Source organism: Ahaetulla prasina, chromosome 5 (genome assembly GCF_028640845.1).
Source record: "Ahaetulla prasina isolate Xishuangbanna chromosome 5, ASM2864084v1, whole genome shotgun sequence".
In the NCBI taxonomy this organism is placed as follows: Eukaryota; Metazoa; Chordata; class Lepidosauria; order Squamata; family Colubridae; genus Ahaetulla; species Ahaetulla prasina.
Genome location: NC_080543.1, coordinates 109,615,156 through 109,638,575, shown reverse-complemented (window position 1 = coordinate 109,638,575; position 23,420 = coordinate 109,615,156). Strand labels below are relative to the sequence as shown.

At 40.8% G+C, this 23,420-nt stretch overlaps 1 protein-coding gene across 17 annotated transcripts in view; it reads left to right on the top strand.

The window, feature by feature from the left end:
• Nucleotides 1-23,420, top strand: part of MBNL2 (muscleblind like splicing regulator 2) — a 74,589-nt gene that overhangs the window by 14,287 nt on the left and 36,882 nt on the right. For 16 of the 17 annotated variants that reach the window (XR_009155553.1, XM_058186803.1, XM_058186801.1 and 13 more), the window contains exons 2-3: nucleotides 7,875-8,576; nucleotides 21,123-21,287. Coding sequence is in view for 16 of the 17 variants with exons in the window: in XM_058186803.1 (XP_058042786.1) it covers nucleotides 8,403-8,576; nucleotides 21,123-21,287 (339 nt within the window). In the remaining variant the exon portion in view is untranslated. Of the gene's footprint in view, nucleotides 1-7,008; nucleotides 7,126-7,874; nucleotides 8,577-21,122; nucleotides 21,288-23,420 lie in introns of those variants that run through there. The other variant, XM_058186788.1, reaches the window with a different exon arrangement.

The window sequence follows — 23,420 nt, the reverse complement described above, 5'->3', positions numbered from 1 at the left end:
GTGGGCTTTTTAATATTCCTAGGGCCAAATCTAATTTAAAATATTATCAGAAGAATCCTTTTTAACATGTTGCATAGTAAAAAAAAAAAAAAAGGAAAAATATGTTTTAATATACATACCAAAATGGAGTGGAAGTTAATTATCTGGCATTCCAAAGCCGCATGATCTATCTCAGAACTTTCTCTAAAAATTAAAGTTATTACACTTGGATTGATTGGATTAAGTTGCACGAACAAATCTCAGCAGAGGATCTGAGTATCTTTTCTGCTCCTAATCATTTACTGCAGAGTAGACATTTAAGTGCCAAAATAAATGCTTATCAACAAAAAGATACTCCAATTTTAAAATCTAATCTATTTCCTTTAATATGCATGTATTTTCTGTTGTGTAATTGTCAAATCTGATAAATCAGTGCTTTAGCCCTTGGATTTCCCACCCCCACCCCCTTACATTTCTGTTCATTACTGGTATCATTTGCCTTCTTCAAAACACCATTTTCAAGGGGAAGGGATATTTCTGTTTATTGGTACAGATGCTCTGTTTTTGCACATTAGTAAGTTCTGCTGCCCTGTCAGCCACTGCCTTCCAATCAGTTGCTAAGACCAGCAGAGCGCCCAAGCTTTCACCTAATTGGCTACAGATTGTATTTTGGGAGGAATTTTGCTAGAAGGAAGGGCTGCAGTCTTTCACCGGCACACTCCAGGCCGTCTTTGCTTCATCATCATCTAAAGGGAAATCCCCAGATAAGGCATAAAAGCTAGAGGAGGGAGAAAATAAGCATGATAATTATTCCACGGAAATTTACGCATCATCAGGGATGATGCAATTGAAAAGATATGGCTACTCCTACATTAGAGGATTTTGCTTGCTTCAAGGGAGTGCCGATTAGACACAGCTACAAAAGGTAGGTAGGAGGTTGATTAAAAAAAATATATTACTGAATATTTATAGAGTTTGCTGCACTATGCTGCACACCATAACAGTAACATCTGTTACTTGGAGCAAAGATTTAGAGAAAAGAGATTTCTCCTAATAACAGAAATCTGTATGTGAGAGTTAATTCATGTCAAAGCAATTTAAACTGTTCTGTGTAGTGCTCATAGAAAATAAACCTTTTATTTTTTCTAACAGCATTTACAGAAATATTTCTAGTTTTGTTTTAGGTATTGCATTTTTACATGAATCTTGAACAGTGTCTTTTGTTTTTCTTACTTAAAACTTGTGTCAATTTGTTTGGGTTTTTTTTCCTCCAGAAAACATTGATAATCTGTATATAAAGTTGCATAAAGAAAATGTTAAGTAAACACAGATGAATGCATAATGCGTGTTTTGAATATTTGTTCTTAAGATTCAATATCTCAGAGGCTTAAAGGTGCTAAGGATCAATGCTTATTTATAATAGTAGCTATATGCTAATAGAAACACTAATACAGTAAAACTGAACGCATAAATTTAAGAACTGAATGTGTTTCTCTGGGCTACAATTTCACCATGATTTTCATAGATTTCAGATTGCTTTATGGAAAAACATGTCAGTTTTTACCTGTTCATCTTTAATCAATCCAGAGTTATGGAAGATTTAAGTGAGAAATAATGTTACCTGATAATTTATGAATAGTATTATCTGCTCTGTCTTTTATTCCCTATAATAGAAGTGTTGATAGAAATAGAGCTGCTGGATAAATACCTGACTTAGTGATAACTTCCAAATCCTGATTACTAATCCTTCCCAGTGTGCATCTGACCATAAAGCAATGGGTTTTTTTATTTTTTGTAAAAGGTGGTAGCTGCAAATATGAAGAATCAGGAATCGGGTCTAATGTGTAACTTACAGTATAACAATTTGGGAAAAACAGATTGCAAGTAATTTAACCCCTTTTGCCTTATAGTAATATAAATGCTGCCTACTTGTAGGTTGCATTTGCATAACTTTATTAAGTTATGAGCAGAATTAGAGTTTTGTGTAAATACCACATAGTCCATTCATCAGTGAGTCAGAGGAGGATTGTTTTAACTTTGAACAGCCCCAGGATTGGATTGGCTAATCAGATCTTCCCTGTGATAAATTCAAAATGGGTTATCTCAATCATTCTGGATATGTTTCAGATTCAAAACAACCCCCTGTTTGATATTTAAATGAGTTACTGACATAGCTTCCAAAATAGTCAAAACAAATTTTTAAATCAAGATAACATTGGGCTTTAAACAAAGTGTTTTAACTTAAATACGTTTTAACATTCAAAGTATGTTAGACATCCCTGGACAATAGAAAAATGTGTACTATTTACTTATAGATCTAAGAATGATTTGCTAGTAACTTTGAATAGTTCATTTTTTGCTAACAAGGGATGTGTCTGTTGTTAGGAAATGAATATTTCTCCTGTCCTGTATTGCACTGAATTAATAACATAACCACATCTAAATTAAGACTTCGTGCTACATTGATTTCTAAAAAGAGAAATTATTATATTTTTGGAAGAAATGTCCATCTGGGTTCAGTTCCAAGTGGGGAAAAAGACATTGGAAACATGGAGACTATTTGGAAAGATGGTTTAATGATGGTTTAGATCACATGGTTTGAGTTCCTGAGTAGAAAAGGATGAGATGCTGAGCGCACCTTGGTTTTATGCCCTCTCTGAGCTTTGAACTTCCTGGGGCACAGGAAGAGTATCCTGATTGGTTGTCAGACTCCCAGGGGGTGGAGGTCTTAGCTAGCCTTGCTGGCTGATGCAATCTTCCCAGGTGCCATGTGGCGAGTTTCTGTTGCTAGATGGGTCCTATTGTGTTGCAGATGATGGTTCATTGACAAAGGTGATGGGGGGAGGTAGGAAGGTGGGTGCTGCTTTGTCTTTAAAACATGTTTCTCCATTTCTCATCCAGAGAAATATATTCTGCCTTTTTAATATTTCCCAAAATATCTCATTTTTCTAGGAGAGGAGTGGATGCTAACTCCCTACAATATATTTTAAATATTCATTGCAATTGGTTAAATCTAAAATAATTGATGGAATCATTCCTGTGCAATTCGGTCTTTTATATATTAGGCAATAAATTCTGCTTATGCTGGTTATAGCTTCAATATAAAGTTCTTAAATCTATTTTTATTCTTATTATTAAATTCCATTTAGTAATGTGATACTTGAATGTAGACTAAATTTCATGAGTATTTGTGAATGGTGTTGATATAGTCATATATTTTGAGACTAGCTTTATGATCTTGTTCCATTGCTAATTATTGTTACATTTTATTTCTTCAATTTGAATCTTAACATCCAATTTTAAATGTTTTAAATAGGCTTTCTTTAGCTGTTGTTCCATTTCCTATATTTATAGGCTAGGGCAGGGGTCTGCAAACTTGGCTCTTTTAAGACTTGTGGACTTCAATTCCCAGAGTTGAAGTCCACAAGTCTTAAAAGAGCCATGTTTGCAGACCCCTGGGCTTGGGGGAATAGCCAACATTTAGAAGATTGGCTGGAGATCAGACTGGATCTAAGACAGAAATGCAATTCAGGGGTGAGAAAATAAAACCCAATTACACAAGTTATAGAGGGAGTCCTCAACTAAACTCATTTATTCAGCAGCCCAGGGCCCCTAAACCACCCTGTGCTCTGCATAATAGCTACAGTGGGGAGAGCTGGGATTGCATGACTTCCTCATTTAATGATGGCAACAACTTAATTATCATTAATTAATTAATTAATGTGATTATCATTAAGTGTTATATTATTAAGTGTTAAATTGTACCCTATGACCATCTGAGAGCATATGCACCAACACAAATTCCTTGTGTGTCAAATCACACTTGGCCAATAAATTCAATTCAATTCTATTCTATTCTATTCTATTCTATTCTATTCTATTCTATTCTATTCTATTCTATTCTATTCTAATGACCATAATTCTGGGCTCAGTTCTGGTTGTAATTCAAGGATTACCTATAGATGGTACCTGATTCAACATTAGTAATTACAAGAGTTACTAATAGACAACCACTTAAGAATGAGCCAGAGTGTACTGCAGTTGCCAAAAAAGCCAACACAATCCTAGACTGCATAAAAAGAGGAATAAGATCAAGATCACGTGAAATATTATTACCTCTATAAATTTCCTTGGAAAGACCACACTTAGAATATTGTTCTGATCACCATGATACAAAAAAGATGTTGAGATTCTAGAAAAAGTGCAAAGAACAGCAACAAAGGTGATTAGGGGACTGGAGCCTAAAACATGATTAATGGTTATAGTATGTCTAGTCTAATGAAGAAAAGAAATAGGGGTGTCATATTAGCAGTTACCAATAGTTGAGAGACTGTCACAAAGAAGAGGGGGCAATCTATTCTGCAAAGCACCCAAGTGCAAGAGAAGAAGTAAGAGATGGAAACTTATCAAAGCAAGATCCAACCTAGAACTAAGGACATTTTTTCCTGACATTGAGAACAATGAATCAAGTTTGCCTTCAGAGGTTGTAAATGCTCCAACACTGGAGGTTTTAAAGAAGAGATTGGATAACTATTTGTGTGGGATAGTATATAAGGTTTCCTGCTTGGACAGGGGGTTGGGCTAGAAGACCTCCAAGGTCTCTTCCAATTCTGTTATTCTATTATCATAATTTTCATTTGTTTTAGTGTCTTATAAAAAGTTCTTAATACATTTTCTGTTCTTTGTTTCCATATTTAAGGCAGCATAACAAGATTGTTTTCTTACCCCTTAATGCCCTCTCTAGTATTTTTGTTTTCTTACAGGCCCAACATGTATCTTTCATTCTGTCTTGGATGTTAGTCTTAAAAGTTGTGTATGTAGCTTGCATGCCCAATAATAAACTCCAGACACCTAATATATTGTGTCCGATATAGTTTTGGGGGAATCGGACTCATGTCTTCCACTCACATGATTTGTTTTGGGACTCTGTCAGTCTATCCAATGCTATGAACTGCTAATTAACTAGTCCTCTTCACAGCTCTGTCCTGTGACTCTTGTCAGTTCACTCACTATCTTTGAACACTACTATCAAGTTCCCTGCATTAGTAGCTTCAGATAATCTTCATCCCCACCCTCCAGGGAATTCTCTGCTAAATCTGGCCCCAAGGTACTCCTGGGGATACCTCTACCAGATTAGCTCCTAGGAGACTCTGGTTTTGTTTATGAATGTTTCTACCAAATCTTTTAAAATGACACTTCAGCCAGATTGACCCCTAGATACTTTACACATTTTTTTTTCAATCACACATTTCATTTCCTCAGATATGGCAATGCCACAATATTCAAGCAACATCCCTTCAGTAAATTGTGTCTGGGAGGCTCCCAAAGCAGACAACTTTTTCTCTTCATTGTTCCTTTACTTAGCTGGATAAGAGATTAGAGTTGAACTGTTCAGGCTTGATAAGCGATTGCAAAATTCGGTGTCCTAATCTAAAAGAGGAAAAAGAAAGAGGAAATGGTCTTTCAAGATCTTTCTGGAAGATACAAACTGAAGAGATGTTAAATTCTTATCATCCATTGCAGACTGATTAAGTGCCTCACCAATCTTTCACCATCAGAGTTGCATGGGAAAAGGGTGCCGAAGAAAACAGAAGCAATGGGTAAATTCATCCCAAAAAGCCCAAGAGATGTTTTGAATACATCTCTTTCTCATTTTTTAATGAAACAAATACCCTTTGCTCCATATAACTGTCTATCCTTTCCACTGGCTCTTTACTGACTTCTTCATATACCTAGATATACATAATATCTAGCTCTTTATTTTTGCATCTTGCATTTCTTGCTCCTTCTTACAAATTGTGTTTCGATATTGACTTCCAGCATGGTGCCTGAACTCATCCTCAAAATCTGAACAAAGTATAAGGGGTGTAGGAGAAAGCGAATTGATTAAGTACCTGTGATTATTCAATATAATAGTAAAGCAAGGCTCAAGGATTCTGATATGTTTCCTTTCATTGTATACATCAGCTATCTATGCCCACAAGTGAGGCATGACTCTTAGTCACATCAAGAATCAGAGTACCACAATCTCTTCCTCTGCGGAGATAAAAAAAAGATATTTGATTTTTATTCTAACGCAATCTTGTAATTTTTGGTGTTTACAGTGTCATAACAAAATGACATCAGAATTAGAATGGCATACAGTTCAAATCATAAAAACAGAACTGAAGTAGAAGAGAAAACCGAAAGAGGTGCAGATAATGAAGGGCTCTTGAAAAAGCTTGTTTTTAATAATTTCCCGTGGGGAGCCCATTTTGCAGTTTTGTGCTGCTTTGGAGAAGTGGTGCCCTCGCTCGCTTCATGGAGGTGTAGATCAACACAGAGTCCTCTTTACTTATAAATAGGCCAGTTTGAATCCAATTGGAGGAGGTGATCCATAGGTATCCAGGTGCCAAATCTTGAAGGTCTTTATAAATTATAGATTTCTAAGAACTTGAGGTTTAGTACTGCCTTAAGCACAAAGCCAGCTGGGTGACTTTGGGCCAGTCACTTTCTCTCAACCTTAGGAAAGAGGCAACGGCAAACACTTCTGAAAACCTTGTGAAGAAAACTGCAAGGATTTATTCAGTTTCTGAGAATCAAGACATGATTGAATAGAAGAAAAAAAGTATAATAAAATACAAGTACGACTCCTTCCTTGAATCTTTATGATTTTCATTAGAAGGAATATTTCTCAGTCTGTAATGAAATTATTGTCATTTGGAATTGAGGAAAAATCCTCTTGCTACTTGTCAGAGCTATGAAGTGAGAGCCTGGCCTCTCAACTGACTTCTTCATTACAGGATATATCTTAGAGAAACTCAAGAATTTTCCCATCCCTGTTAGTTTTCCAAGGTACAACAGAAATGTTACAACAGAAATAAGTCTTAACATTCACCAAGTTGTAAACCAGAAGTTTGGACCAACTCCTATCATTCCTGAGGAAAATCATGCTGCCTGAGACTCATCCAAACTAGTTGTATAGCTTGGATTGGTTGTCAACAGGAAAAGTTTTGTGGTTGCCAATGACAATCATTTGTTTTTAATCATGTAACATTTTTACTACTAGTGACTTTGACTGTGCATCTCTACATTGGGAGCGCAAATTATTGAATGGAAAAGGAGAAGTATTCACTGTGAATGGAAAGGACAGAGGAGTTTCTTCTGGTAATTTGGGATACTCTAGATTTTTAGATCGTTTTCTTCAAAATGAAGAAATAAATGAACAAGTATAATATTTTTGACCGATTTAATTTGGTTATTTTCATCTAGTTTTAGGACTTGCATGGAGAATAGATCATGTTTCATTTACTGGTATTTGCTTATTCATGTATCATATTTATATGATCACCTATCTCACAAAAATGTTTTAGATCACACTTAGGCAGAATATTAATATTCAAAAGGGTTCACAAACTTTTAAGCACCACTGTATCATAAATAGTGCTGCAGTTCAAATATTGTATCCAGTGATATTGTGAGCCTCTATAAAACTGTACCGCGCATGGAAGAAATGGAAACTTAGTGAATCTTCTCAATATTCAGCATATCCATTCACAATATAGCCAAATTAAAAGGCTCGGTTGTTGTATTTAAAATGTGTTACCATCAGCATTCCATTCCTGGTGTTCCAGAATGCATAAAAATATTAAAATCTTAATCCACCGACAGCTTGATCTTTACCCCCAAAAGCAAATAAATCCGATGAGGAAAGCTTTATTTTGAATATCATTTTATTACTTTACTGGATTATTGTATTGTGCATCTTGTCTTTTTATTTCCTGGGTTTTTAAAATATGTGGCTGATTGCAAATGTGGTTATATATAGTTACATTGCAGTTACATTTCTAGAATATTTTCTAGAAAAACTGATATTCATATATTATTTGAATAACTTTTTTGTTTTGTTTTCACAGGTTTCTGCACTATAAGTGCCTTATGTAGTCATTGTACAGCGACAACTTTGTTGTTCTCATGATCATCTCTCACGGCTAGATATTGGCTTTAACCTTACAAATCAACTACAGCTTCCTGTATATCTGATTCCAGCATTAACAAAACGTGAGAAAAAATATTGAACTAAACAAGAAGACTGCTGAATCTGTAGCTTTTCCTACCTAATTAACACCAACAAAGAGGATACGACAGCCTAAAATGTATAAAAGAATGCCATTGTATGAAAACAAGTTTTTTTTCCCTAGTAGCATGAATGTTGTCCAGAAATGCTACTGAGCATGATTTTTTTGCAGACAAAAGTGTACAAATGGCATATATTGGTTGATAACTACAATGTTCACTGATAATAGCTGCTTTGTATATCATCTTTGTATGCATTGGATTTTATTAAGCTACGCTTGGTTTTATTGAAAGGAACCTTCTTGGCTTGGTTTTTAAACAGAGGCTATTTCATTAACAACTCACAAAATCGAAAGCAGTTTTATATCATGGCTTCAATTGTTGCTCCAGTGAGAGACACAAAATGGCTGACACTAGAAGTGTGCAGGCAGTTTCAGAGAGGGACTTGTTCACGTTCTGATGAGGAATGTAAATTTGCACATCCATCCAAAAGCTGCCAAGTTGAAAGTGGAAGAGTGATTGCCTGCTTTGATTCCCTAAAGGTAAGAATGCATGCATTAGAAGGAGATATTGTAAACATATCCTTGTATTGAGCTGTGGTTCTGATCCCTGAATGGGTTACATCCAGTCAGTTTTCTCAACAATGGTATGGAACTGGTTTGCTATTGTTTTTTCCCCAAGATGTTTCATAGCTTCCTGGACTAGGAATTCCTTGTTGCTATCCCATCCGATCTCCAACTGAGATATGGACTTTCCCAGTAGTTGCTGGAGATCAAGACTGATTCAAAGACATATTGCTTTGCTTTATATTCACATAACACACATAACATACGCTGTGCTTTATATTGTCTCAGTCTCACTGAATTATTAGGAATTCTCTGTGTTCAGATCTTAGATCCCTCTTCCGGCCACAAGAGAATATGTCTCAATTGAATTCCTGCCTAAATTTATCATTAGATGCATTATTGATATACGTAAATCTTAGATTCATTCAGTGAACTATGTTGGGTTATGGAACATCTGCCTGTACAATAGAAGTAAAAATTGTTGGTTCATAGCACTGGTATATAAATATGAAATTGTTGCCAGGTATATGTGAGAAGATACGCTTGCCCAAAAGTTACAGTTATTATTTCATTTCCAGTTAAGTGAAACTGTTCCATTTTGCAATTTTAATCTAGATCTAGAAATTTACTAGTTGTTTCCCGCTTGAGAGATGGCATTACTTATTATTTGTTGATGACAATGGGGGTAATGAAGTAATTCTTTAGAGCAGTTGTTCTCCACATGCAGTCAGCGGATTCCGGGGGGGGGCACAGTGTCACGGGATCTGCGAAGGCTTGAAGAAATGTTATGATTTAAATCTTGAGTTAAGTCTTGGGGGTGTGGGGCCGTGGTCTGTGGCCACAAAAGGTATTTAAATGTGGCCAATGGTGAAGTAGAGGTTGAGAACCACTGTTTTAGAGATACAGAGTTGGTTATCCCATAAAAAATAGTTTCAACCTAATCAGATTCCAGATTACAGACATAAAGCATAAGAGCACCAGCATGCCTACCGTCCCTGTCCTAATGTTCCCTTTAATTGTATTCATTTTATGTATTCAATTCATGCTTATACTTATATATATTATTTAATATGTATTCGACAAAATAAATAAATAAATCAAAAATAAATCAAAAACCTTGATTACTGGGTACATAGATTTTCGATTCAACCTATTCTAGAATCCATTACAGTAGCTGGTTTATTTTTATGCAAAGTTGTTACTGGAGCTATTGTTACCGTTTGTTGTATACAAAAGATTTCTATTTTGTCTTTGAACAGTTGCTTCTTTAGATACAGTACTTATATAAAATCTCTTTCAATTCCAGACCTGGTGACATGTACATAGTTTTCTTGGCAACAACACAGAAATGGTTTGCCTTTATCTTCTAGGACAAGGGGGGGGGTCAAACGCATCACGTCATGTGATGTTTCATGATGTTTTTCCCATACATGGAGCTGGGGCGGGCGTGACCTGCGTGTGACACATCCAGCCTGTGGGCCACCAGATTGACATCCCTGTTCTAGGAGATTCAGCAAATTGTTTCATAAAAATGTATTCCATAAGATTACTCATAAATGAGAGGATGTTCAATTGTGGTCATTAATTGAGGACTATCTATACTACAGTGGTGAAATCCTCCGCAGCTTGTCACTGGTTCGCTGCCCGCACATGCAAAGTGCACACTAAATGCACGCAGTGTGCGTGCATGCACAGTGTACATACACCAAACACACGCTGCGTGCAGAAAAAGGCTTAAGAAGGTAAGCAGAACAACAAGGGGGGGAACAGCTTTGCTGCACAATTTAGTTTTGCCTGCTTTCTAGTGAATATAAATTGCACAGCTGATCGTCAGAAATACTGGTTCAGACGAACCGGTAGCTTTTTTAATAACCGGTTCGCCTGAACTGGTAGCTTTTATTACTACCAGTTCACTTGGTAGCATTTCACCCCCGCTATACTATTTCCATAGCATTTTTTTGGTCCACAAATTTAGTCACTTGTCCAATAATGAAACAAGATTGGTTTGGCATGATCATTTTTAAGAAACCCATGCTGGCTTCTAGTTATAACTATTTGTTTCTAGATGTTCACAGATCTATTTTTTATTATCTTTCCCAGTATCTTCCCAGGTATTGATGTTAGGTTAATTGGTCTGTAGTTTCTAGGGTCTGGTTTTTTCCCCCTTCTTTGAAGATCTTCTTTAAACCCTAATCCTAACCAGATCAGCTCTTTTTCAATTCTCAGGTAGTCCCCTGTGCTCCAGGATTTTTGAAAGATATAGTACAATAGTTCTGAGATAATATCTGCCAGCTCATTCAAAACTCTGGGATGTAATCCGTCAGGTCCAGTGATTTATATTCATCAGTATCAGACGTGTGTTCTCTTACTATTTTCTTGATTATTTTCATTTTTATTTCTAGTCAGTCTTTTAAGGTTATGTTTTTGGTAGGTTGGGCTATTTATTTATTTCTTTACGTGAAGATTGATGCAAAGAATGAGTTAAGCAGCTCTGCTTTCTCTCTATTACCTGTTACTTCCTTCCTTGCCATCTTCTCTTTTTGGTGACTTTTTTCTTGTTATTTATGTTGAAAGAAACTTTTTTTAATTATCTTTGATTTTTGTTGCAAGTCTCCCATGCTTCTTGAATTGTTTTCCCCTTTAGCATTTTCATTCATGGAGTCTTTCCTAGGCTCTCTCTGTTAAAATCAGCTTTTTGAAAGTTTAAGACACTAGTTGGATTATGTTCTATTGCTTGTGTGTGCCTGTTTACTACATACATTTGTGAATTGATTAGCAAATAGTTCATCCATTTCTTCTGCTTGATTGGGTAGTCTGTAATATACGCCTATAGCAATGTCATTCTTTTTTTCTTTTTGTATCGACCCATATGCAATCTAGGAGGTTTTCATCCTTGGTTTTGTGTATTTCTATAGAGATGTAGTGATCTTTTATATGTAATGCAACTCCACTTCCTTTTTTTTTTTAGGTCTGTTTCTTTTGAATAGTTTGCATCCTTCCATCAGTACCTTTCAATCATGTGTTTCATCCCACCAAATTTCAGTAATGGCAAATATATCGTATCTGCCTTTCATGTCCTAGTAGTACAAATTCACCCAGTTTGTTCTCTATACTTTGTGTGTTAGTATATAGGCATTTGAGTCCTTTACGGGTCTTGGGTATGTTTCTTGTATCTCCTTTTTGTAACTGGGTTTTTCATACTTCCCGTCATTCTCTATCTCATTATATGATGCGTTAAGTTGGGGTTTATGTTTGGAATTAAGTCCCAAAGATCCTCAGTCATGAGTTTCAAACCACCAGGTTTCTTCGGCTGAAGAAAAAATGCTTTTAAAAGTAAAAAAAACAACAACCCTCTGATGATCGCGTGGCTCAGCTGGGCATGGGCGGGGGCAGGGATTTTTGCTACCGCCCATCGCAAACCACCCGTCGCAATTGCTACCAGATCAGGTGATCCGGTCCGAACCAGGAGCATTTCACTCCTGCCTGAAGAGACATGCTAGTTTGATAAGATGTTCACAGTCTTTTGATATTAGGCAGAGTACAGGACATGCTTTCATTTCTTCAGCTGTTGTAATATATTTCTTTTTGCAGGTTTTAAATTAGTGATGTGGAAAAGTTTAGTGAATGAGAATTACTAGATCTTTTTTTTTTCTGTGAGTATTCATCTGCATCCAGTCATCCAGGTCATGATTATCCCAAAGGTGCTTTTTTCAGGAGGCAACTGGACTTTCTTGTTTTTTCTTTGAAGACATTTCGCTTCTCTTCCAAGAAGCTTCTTCAGCATTCCCCACTATCCTGTTAGAGCTGAAGAAGCTTCTTGGATGAGAAGCGAAATGTATTCAAAAGAAAAAACAAGAAAGTCCATTTGCCTCCTGAAAAAGCACCTTTGGGTCATTTGCATCCAGTATTCTTATGAACCATTTTTCTACTTTTTTTTTTTTAAGGGAATGAAATGGACTCAGGATTTTAGAGGCCAGTCAGTTTAACCTCAGTACTTGGGAAAATCCTAGGAAAGATAATTAAGCAATGGTTTCACAAGCTCATATGAAGGAACTAGGTGATTACATGAAGCCAACGTGGATTAATTAAGAACAGGCCATGCTCTCTGAGAAATATAAGGTTCATATACAAGTTGAAGAAATATTCCCAAACTTGATGTGGTCCTAGAATTCACAATTGTACCAGGATGGTCTGATTTTAAAATTGAAAAAAAGGTTAAATATTTGAATTACTTTGACTAATATGAACTGTATGTGATTTCAAAATAATTATGTTAAGATATGGAATGGACATTAAAAAAAGATACATTATGATGAGAAAAATTGCTATTATCATTATTGGAAAGAATCTGTATGATTAAGTTGAACATTTTACCTAGAATGCTCTTTTTATTTCAAACAATACCCATATGGACAACTGAGGTACCATTTAAACGACAGCAAAATAGTATTTCTAGATTTGTCTGGCAAGACAATAAACTAGGAATTAAATATATTTATTTATTTATTTATTTATTATTTAAACTTATATACCGCCCTATCTCCCAAAGGACTCAGGGCGGTTTACAGGCATATAAAAAACATCAATATACAAATTAAAATAATCATTAAAAGACTTATTCTAATGCCAATAGTTAATAATACCAATTGTTAAAAATAGAAATATAAATATTAAAATCGATTTAAAACCCCTCTAAATTTAAAAAATCTAAGCCAGTCCTGCGCAGATGAATAAATGAGTCTTGAGCTCATGACGGAAGGTCCAAGATCTGGAAGTTGACGGAGTCCTGGGGAGTTCGCTCCAGAGGGTGGGAGCCCCACAGAGAAGGCCCTTCCTGGGCGCCGCCAGACGACACTGCCTAGCTGACGGCACCCTGAGGAGTCCCTCCTGTGAGAGCGCACGGGTCGGTGAGAGGTATCTGGTCGCAGTAGGCGGTCCCAGATAACCCGGCCCTATGCCATGGAGCGCTTTAAAGGTGGTCACCAAAACCTTGAAGCGCACCCGAAGGCCACAGGTAGCCAGTGCAGCCTGCGCAGGATGGGTGTTATCACGGGAGCCACGGGGCTCCATCTATCACCCGCAGCCGCATTCTGACTAACTGCAGCCTCCGGATGCCCTTCAAGGAGCCCCATGTAGAGAGCGCAGTAATCCAGGCGAGACGTCACGAGAGCGTGAGTGACCGTGCATAGGGCCTCCCGGTCCAGAAAGGCGAACTGGCGCACCAGGCGAACCTGGTAGAACGCTCTCCTGGAGACGGCCGTCAAGTGATCTTCTAGAGACAGCCGCTCATCCAGGAGGACGCCTAAGTTGCACACCTCTCCATCGGGGCCAATGACTCGCCACCGATGGTCAGCCGCGGATTTAGCTGACTGTACCGGGATGCCGCATCCACAGCCACTCTGTCTTGGAGGGATTGAGCTTGAGCCTGTTTCTCCCCATCCAGACCAGACGGCCTCCAGACACCGGGACAGCACTGATAGCTTCGTTGGGGTGGTCCGTGTGAAAAGTACAGCTGGGTGTCATCCGCATACAGCTGGTACCTCACACGAACCCACTGATGATCTCACCCAGCGGCTTCATGTAGATGTTGAACAGAAGGCGAGAGAATCGACCCCGCGGCACCCCACAAGTGAGGCGCCCGGGCCGACCTCTGCCCCTGTCAACATCGACTGCGACCGGTCGGAGAGATAGGAGGAGAACCACCGATAAACGGTGCCTCCCACTCCCAATCCTCCAACCGGCGCAGCAGGATACCATGGTCGATGGTATCAAAAGCCGCTGAGAGGTCTAATAGGACCAGGGCAGAGGAACAACCCCTATCCCTGGCCCTCCAGAGATCATCCACCAACGCGACCAAAGCCGTCTCCGTGCTGTAACCGGGCCGGAAACCGGACTGGAACGGGTCTAGATAGACAGTTTCATCCAGGTGCAAGGGAAACTGATATGCCACCATATTTCTACAACCTTCGCCGCGAAGCGAAGGTGGAGACCGGACGATAATTACCTAAAACAGCCGGGTCCAGGGAAGGCTTCTTGAGGAGGGGCCTCACCACCGCCTCTTTCAAGGCGGCCGGAAAGACACCCTCCACCAAGGAAGCGCCAGAATCGCCTGAGCCAGCCTCGTGTCACCTCCTGAGTGGCCAGCACCAACCAGGAGGGGCACGGGTCCAGTAAACACGTGGTGGCATTCAGCCTCCCAACAACCTGTCCATGTCCTCGGAGCGACAGGGTCAAACTCATCCCATAAAATGTCACCAAGACCACCTCAGCCGCCTCACCAGATCACCGCAATCTTGGTCCAAACCATCCCGAAGCTGAACGATTTTATCGTATAGATAACCGTTAAACTCCTCAGCACGCCCCTGCACGGGTCATCCCGCTCCCCTGGTGTAGGAGGGAGCGGGTCACCCAAACAGGGCGGCTGGGCGGTTATCTGCCGATGCAATGAGGGAGGAGGCGAGCTACGCCTCGCTTCCTCAATGCCACTAGGTAAGTCCTAGTATAGGACTTCACTAGTGTCCGATCAGCTTCTGAACGGCTGGACCTCCAGGAACTCTCTAGGCGCCTTCTCCGCATTTCATCCTCTCAGCTCCTCGGAGAACCAAGGAGCCGGTTGGGACCCGCGCCGGGTCAGAGGTCGCAAAGGCACGACACGGTCTAAGGCCCCGCCGCGCCCGCTCCCAGGCCGCAACAAGTTCCTCAGCCGAGCCGTGAGCCAGACCCTCAGGAAATGGCCCAAGCTCCGTCCGAACCCTCCGGGTCCATCAGGCGCCTGGGACGGAACCAACGAATCGGCTCCGTCTCCCTGCGGTGGTGAATGGCGGTCAGAAAGTCCAGACGAAGGAGAGAGTGATCTGACCATGACAAAGGTTCAGTGACTATTTCCTTTAAGTCCAGATCTCTCGACCACTGACCAGAGACAAAAATCAGGTCCAGAGTGCCACCCCCAATGTGAGTAGGGCCATCAACTACTTGGGTCAGGTCCAAGGCCGTCATGGAAGCCATGAACTCCCGAGCTGCCGTCGTTGACGTGCCGGCCGTTGGGCAGTTAACGCCCCCCATGACTAAAAGTCTGGGGGTTTCAACTGCCACCCCGGCCAGCACCTCCAGGAGCTCGGGCAGGGCAGCTGTCACGCAGCAAGGAGCCAGGTACGTGATCAGCAAACCCATCTGGCACCTATGACCCCATCTCACAAAGAGGGATTCGCACCCGGCAATCTGAGGTACAGTGGTCTCCCTCGGCTCTAGACTCTCTCTAATCACAACCGCCACCCCGCCACCCCTACCCTGAGCCCTCGGCTGATGGAATGCACGGAACCCCGGCGGGCACATCTCCACAAGGGGCACACCCCCTTCCGTGCCCAGCCAGGTTCCCGTAACGCCTATAAGGTCCGCAGCGCCCCCCTGGATAAGGTCATATATTAGGGGGGCCTTATTAACTACGGACCGTGCGTTGCATAACATCAGCCGCAGGCTCAGGCTCTGGGGGTCTTGACCATCCGGGGACGGGGAAAAGGACGGGGGACCGGGGCGTGCGACCGCTTGCAAACACCGGGCGCGCGCCCCCCCAGAACGATATGATCCCCCCCTTCCGCCATATCTGCCCCTCCCACTTACCGTGAAAATCGGGCCACCCTCACCAACAGGAACGCAATCTCCCCCCCTAACCTCCGAACCTATTAAAACCGCCACGAGCACGCGCAGGACTGGCTCCTCCCGACGGGCTACCCCAACGCCCGCCCTAACCCTCCCACCCCTTAAAAAAGCCCTATCTAAAAAACCCCAAAGGCTCTTTTTTTTCGGATGCCACCTCTGTGGGTCCCAAGACCCGTCATTGAGGCCGGCCCTTGATAATGCGGCGGGCCATTCCTGAGGCGGGGCACTGCAGGCGCAAGAGTTCTAAGGCAGAATATCGCATAAATAAGTTAAAAGCATAAACAGGAGAGAGAAGACGACGTGAGGTAGCAAGGTAAAGTCTGGGGTGGCAGGATGTAATGCCAAGTCCAAGTGGATACCCATCTTCAAAATGTCTACAGATGGTGGCTGGCTTAAAGCTGGTACAAGCTGGTATAAGTCGCAGATGCAATCTGATAGTAAGAAGTTATTGTAACTCATGGAAAGCTCAGTCCTAAAATCCATCCTAATAGAGGTGGTATTCATCTCCCCGTTAAATGGCGTCACCGAGATTTCAAAGTAGATGTTTCCTCAAAAGATGTTGCAGAGTAGGGCCCCAATACACCACTCGGTCTCCAGTCACCTTCCCGGACAGTCCCAAAGATGGCCATCACCCCTAACTCCAGCTGGCCATATAAAGTGCAAGATGATAAATGCAGCTGACCCAAGTTGCAGATGGTAATGCAACTCCTAGTCCGAGAAGAGGCAGGCCCCGCTAGGCCTGACCAGGCCGAGCTAGGCCAGGACACCTCCGGTGGGGGCCACAAGGGGATCTTTCACAGCCCTTCACCCTAGGCCCCTCCACCAAGTCCCGGAGGGGTCAGGGAAGTCAAGAAGAGCTGGAGAGCCCAGAAACCATCCGAAGACGTCAGATGCCAAAAAAGCAACAAAACGGGGGGAAAAACCCAGCTGCGGCCTCCAACAGCCAAATCCAGGCCGCAGCCTCGTCCGTGGCCCAGTGGCTGCCATCCGCAGCTCGCCCATCCCTCGGCCTCGTTCCCGGCAGTCGGGGGTCCAGAGAGGCTCCCAGACCTCTCCCCCGGCTGCCCGAAAGATGACATACCGGATTGGGGCGAAACCGCTCGGCAGGCCACCTAGGTACCGGCGTCCTTCCTCCATGTCCAGCTGTTCCTTCTTCGGCTCCCGCCCGGCCAAATAGTAAAATGGCCGCCGTTCGCAGCTCGCTCTTCCCCGGCTTCGGTCTCGGCAGCCGTGAGTCCAAGAAGGTCCCAAGATCCCTCTCACGGCTGCTCAGATGATAATAGACCTAGCCGGGGGGCGCAGGCTGCTCGGCAGGCCGCCTGAGCGTCGCCATCCCCACTTCACTTCACTCGTCGTCGTCCCGATCTCCCGGTTAGGCAGCCATCTTGCGCATGCGCAGAGCCTAATATAAAAATGCTGCAGGATAGTAAAGTAAGAGAAAAGTTAGGACTATGAGACTTGAAATTATATTTTGCAGCTTGTTGTTTAGAATGGATGAAAAGTGGGTGACTGAGGAATTTGAGGTTTTTGGAAAGATGTGACTTAAGGTTTGGTTGGCATAGCTATTTGTGGTATGATAAGGTTATTGTAGATGTTAAAAATCACTTTGTTAGAAATCCCATATTGAGAATTTGATATAGGTATAAAGCAAGATTGTTTTCTAAAATCCCATAGTGATTGTCACCCCAGGGAAGGGTCCAATCACTATTGGATTGGATATATATATATATCTGGTACAATTGTGAATTCTAGGACCACATCAAGATATATATATATATATCAGAGCACAAAAAAAAACCCATCCAATCAGAGCACAGCTAAACTCCCACCCAATCAGTTCAAACCCCCACTAGCAGTTAAAAAGGAAGAAACAGCTGCAATCACACATTGCTCCCAGAAGCACGAAGCTGAAGCCTGAAGATGACGAATGAGACTTTGTCGAAACGTCGCCAAGACACTTCCAATTTTACGCGGGAGAAAACCCGAATAACCAAAGACCTACATATATATATAGAGAGAGAGAGGGGGGGGGGGAGTGGAGGGGGGGAGAGAAATGATAGCTAAACAAAAATGCTAACTTATGCTGATGTATTGATTTTTTTTTGTCAAGGAGAATTTAAGTTAAAAACGAGATGATTCAGAATTGAAAGGTTACATATGATATTGGTTTTCTTGTGTTCAGTTAATGGAAAGGTTAAAATCTGATAAAAAGAACGATGAGTTTGAAAATGGTAAGACTGAATTTGATGTGGCACTGTGTAGAAATGTTGACCATATTAGTACTAAGATGTATAAACCTCCTCGCCAGCAATCCACAACCAGATGAACAGAAATTATCACCAAGATTAATACCAGACCAACAATCAAGCAGTTAATCAATACCCCAATCAAGGAACAACTGAGACAAATAAACAGTAAACAACAGCTTAATCAAGGAAGTATCAAGAAGAAAACAAACTCCCACTAACACTGACAGGGCAATGAGTTTGTGTGTAAACCAGAGGTGGGTTTCAGCAGGTTCTGACTAGTTCTGGAGAACCGGTAGCGGAAATTTTGAGTAGTTTGGAGAACCAGTGGTAAAAGTTCTGATTGGCCCCACCCCCATCTATTCTCTGCCTCTCAAGTCCCAGCTGATCAGGAGGAAATGGGGATTTTGCAGTAACCTTCCCCTGGAGTGGGGTGGAAATGGAGATTTTACAGTAACCTTCCCATGGAGTAGGGTGGGAATGGAGATTTTACAATATCCTTCCCCTGCTGTGCCCACCAAGCCACGCCCACCAAGCCACACCCACAGATCCGGTAGTAAAAAAAATTAAAACCCACCACTGGTCTAAACAGAGAGTAAACCCCACTCCATTCTAGAACTGATGATGCTACCTAGTTGGGTAAAAGCATATATTGCAAGAAAACAACCATGGTCAGACAGGACCAAGGTTTCCACGTGTGTAATTGGATTTTAAATATTTGTTGTAAATGTAATGACACTAAAAGTAAACTCCTATTTTTGGTGGGCATGTAAGAGAACTAGAAAATGTTGAGATCAAATATGTATTTTGACTCAGAAGATATTAAAAGGAAATGTACAGTTATAACTAGAGACTTTCCTTTTGCGGTTAATAGAGAAACAGATTGAAAAATCTTATCTAATTTTTATTTTCGTGTATGATAGCAGCGAGACTTCTACATACAGGTAGTCCTTGATTTACAACAGTTCATTTAGTGACTGTTCAAAGTTACAGTGGCACTAAAAAAAATGGCTTACAACCGTTTTTCACACTTACAACCACTGTAGCATCCCCATGATCAAGATGATCAAAATTCAGATGCTTGGGAACTGACTCATATTTATGACGGTTACAGTGTCATGGGGTCATGTGATCAGTTTTTGCGACTTTCTGAAAAGCAAAGTCAATGGGATTGGCAGATTCACTTATCAATCGTGTTACTAACTTAACACGGTTAAGTTACTTAGCAACATAAATTTTGGGCTCAATTGTGGTCAGATTGTGGTCGTAACTCGAGGACTACCTATATACAGAAATGGAAGGATTTACAGTTGGATTGTTAAGCCGATGCAATTGTCAGAAATGGCAGAAACTGACAGCTTTGTTTAAAGAAAAGACTTATCGATTTTGTTTCTATCAAGAAACCACTTTTGGACTTTTTGCAAGAAAATAAAAGAAATGAAATTGTGATTTGGGGACTTGATAAGAATTATGTGGGATTATAGAACTAGTGTGAATTACTGTTGTTTAAAAGTGAGTGTTTGATATATTTTAAATCTATACTTGAACCAAAGAAAGTTGGAAGTAATTCTTATCCTCTACTTTTTGTTACTTTTCCTGAGTTTTTATCCTTCCCTTTCCCTTTCCCTTTCCCTTTCCCTTTCCCTTTCCCTTTCCCTTTCCCTCTATACTTATACCCATACCATACATACACTATACCCATGATGGCAAACCTATGGCACATGTGCCAGAGGTGGTACACAGCATCCTTTCTGTGGGCGCACAAGCGGTTGCCCCAGTTCAGCTCTGCTGCGCATGCGTGAGCACCTCTCGCTGTCCAGCTGGTCTTCAGGTCTCTGCCGTGCATGTGCAGGGGCAAGGTGCACGCAGGGTGTGTGTGCACGCATGCGCGAGGGCCTGGTGTGTGTGGGGGGGCCACGCATACATGCGGGGGGGACATGCGTGCGTGCACATGGGGCCACGGCACATGCAGGTGGGCGCATGCATTGGAGCAGGGCACATGCAGGGGGCCACACGCACATTGCATTTCGGAGGTTCAGGGAGCATGTGCATTTGCACAGATGTGCACGCTTTGGGCACTCAGTCCAGAAAAAGTTAGCCATCACTGCACTATACTATATTAAAAACACAATTGTTCCAGGGTAAGTTTTGGATTGTATGAGCACTACAGATTTGGATGATCAGCTTCCAAGACTTAGGGTTTTTGGATTTGGAAAATGTAGTTCTGTTCTCATTCATCTTCATGCCCATATATAAACTTTTGAAAGACAATGGAAAAGGATTCGGATCTGCCTTTAGTGCATTCCTATTCTGTTTCTCTCCTTCCTCTTTATAGCATACATTAGAATCTTCATCGAATGTGATGAACATTATTTTTGTAATATTTTATATCTACAGGGCATTACTAAAGAAAAGATATGGGAATACTTTCCACCTAATTTTGGTAAAATACATAATACAATTATAATAGATGTATAATGCCTCAGAGAAATGTCAACAGAGCAATTCAGTCCAATATGCTATTTGATTTATATGAAAGGCTCTTTTTGAGGATATGAAATAGCTGCTTTACAATAAATTATAAAATTTCCCAAAATGGATCATTTTGTAACGTTTTCAGGGCCGTTGCACGAGGGAGAACTGCAAATATCTTCACCCACCAACACATTTGAAAACTCAGCTAGAAATTAATGGTAGAAACAACCTGATCCAACAGAAAACCGCAGCAGCAATGCTGGCTCAGCAGATGCAGTTTATTTTCCCAGGAGCACCTCTTCAGCCAATGGTCAGTACTTTTAATGAAATGCCAGCCCAATGCTTTATTCTTCATAGCTGACACCTGACTAACATTATAAATAAATAAATGAATGTATTATAATTTTAATTTATAAATTACAATATGCTTATCATCAAATATTGTCCAGTAAAGATGTATAAATCGTTTTTATGAACCTTTTCTGTTTGTAATCTTATTGCAGCTGTTGAACTTCCTGCATTTTAGGGGCAAGCGAGTTTATTCTGGATAAACTACTAAGAAAAACATAGTGAGATTCAGTTAAGCTGAATAATTTATGTATTAATTTGCTTATCACATATATACAGTACATGTATTTATAAATATATAGTATTTGCATACCCTTCTAATTTATTTATGGGGACCGTGAATATTTAATCATGAAAATGGAGCTTGTGATGTGAAAATCTTAAATTGACCCAGAAACTTTTTGAAATATAGAAATAATAAAAAGTAAAAATAGTAAGAAATTTGAGGTGGAGGTTAAGGAATTATGGGAGAAACCAGGAGTTTTAATATGGCTTTAGGCATAAAATCAGCTGGATGACATTGCCAAGAAAACTGGCAGCGCTCTCTCTCTCTCTCTCTCTCTCTCTCTCTCTCTCTCTCTCACACACACACACACACACACACACACACAGAAAGAGAGAGAGAGTTTCTCCTTTAAGAAAGACTTATCTGGACTTGGGGGAAAGAAGCACAGTTTTCATTTAAGCAGTAATTCATGTACCGTATTTTTCGGAGTATAAGATGTACCGGAGTATTGTTGCAATATAGCCATATGGATTCCATCTGAGAGATCACCTATGTGCTAGATTAGCGTGGGATTCTCCCAGCTAGTTGGATCACATAGGTAGAAACTTCTTTGATGTTAGAGTCACATCAGAGGAGCAGGATATTTACCTCTATGGTGTGAAGATGCAGTTACAGTTTTACATCCCGTTTCCTTTACTTGATAAGATCTTCCACACAAAGATCTAAGGAATCCCTTTATGTGGAGATCAATTGGTATGCAAGGTTAGGATATCACAGGATGTATTGCTATGTTTTGCTACATGATCAATATACAAGGTTTTGTTTGATGTATTGCTTTCTGATAGACTCTCTTTGATGTATGTGCCTTCTGATGTTATTGTCTTTTATGCAAATGCTTTCCGGTAAGAATCCTAATAAAAGGGGAGGCTTAGATTTTGTTCTGAGCTCTCATCCCAACGAAAACTTTGCTTCTGGCTCATTGCTTCATGAGAGACCACCGCAACTGGTGACCCCGACGTGATTCTACCAAGATTTTGCAAAAAGAATACTTCTCCCAATGCGATCCTGCAAAAAATCTTTTCTTTCAGCGTGATCCCATCAAGGATACGCTCCCAAAAGATTTTTTTTTCTTTTTTCTTTTTCAGCGTGATCCCATCAAGGATACGCTCCCAAAAGATCTTTTCTTTCAGTGTGATCCCATCAAGGATACACTCCCAAAAGATCTTTTCTTTCAGTGTGATCCCATCGAGGATACACTCCCAAAAGATCTTTTCTTTCAGTGTGATCCCATCAAGGATACACTCCCAAAAGATCTTTTCTTTCAGTGTGATCCCATCAAGGATACACTCCCAAAAGATCTTTTCTTTCAGTGTGATCCCATCAAGGATACGCTCCCAAAAGATCTTTTCTTTCAATGAGATTCTACCAAAGGATACGTTCCCTGCACATCCTTTGACCTCCCATCCTTACCGCCTGGGATAGGCTTGGTGCACCTCATCCGTTCATCGCTGGCGAACAACGGACCTTTCGTAAGTATGGGAGGGAAATTCTAAGGCTCAGGAGAAACATTTACGTGAGCTGAGGGAACTAACCAAATCAAATTTATTCTTTTTTAACCATGCGGACAAGCTACAAGCTGCCGTAACAAAAGGAAAACTGAAGGATTTGTTAAAATACATTTGGCATCATTGTCCTTCTTATCCTGAGGCAGGCTCTTTAAAACCAGCAACGTGGAGACAGATTGGCAAATATCTCCACGCATCCCCAAGAGCCCCAGCCTCTATCTTAAGTACCTGGAAAATAATTATGGAAATCCTAGCAGCTCAGAATCAGTCTCTCCTTGAGCCTTTGAAACAACCTCCACCACAT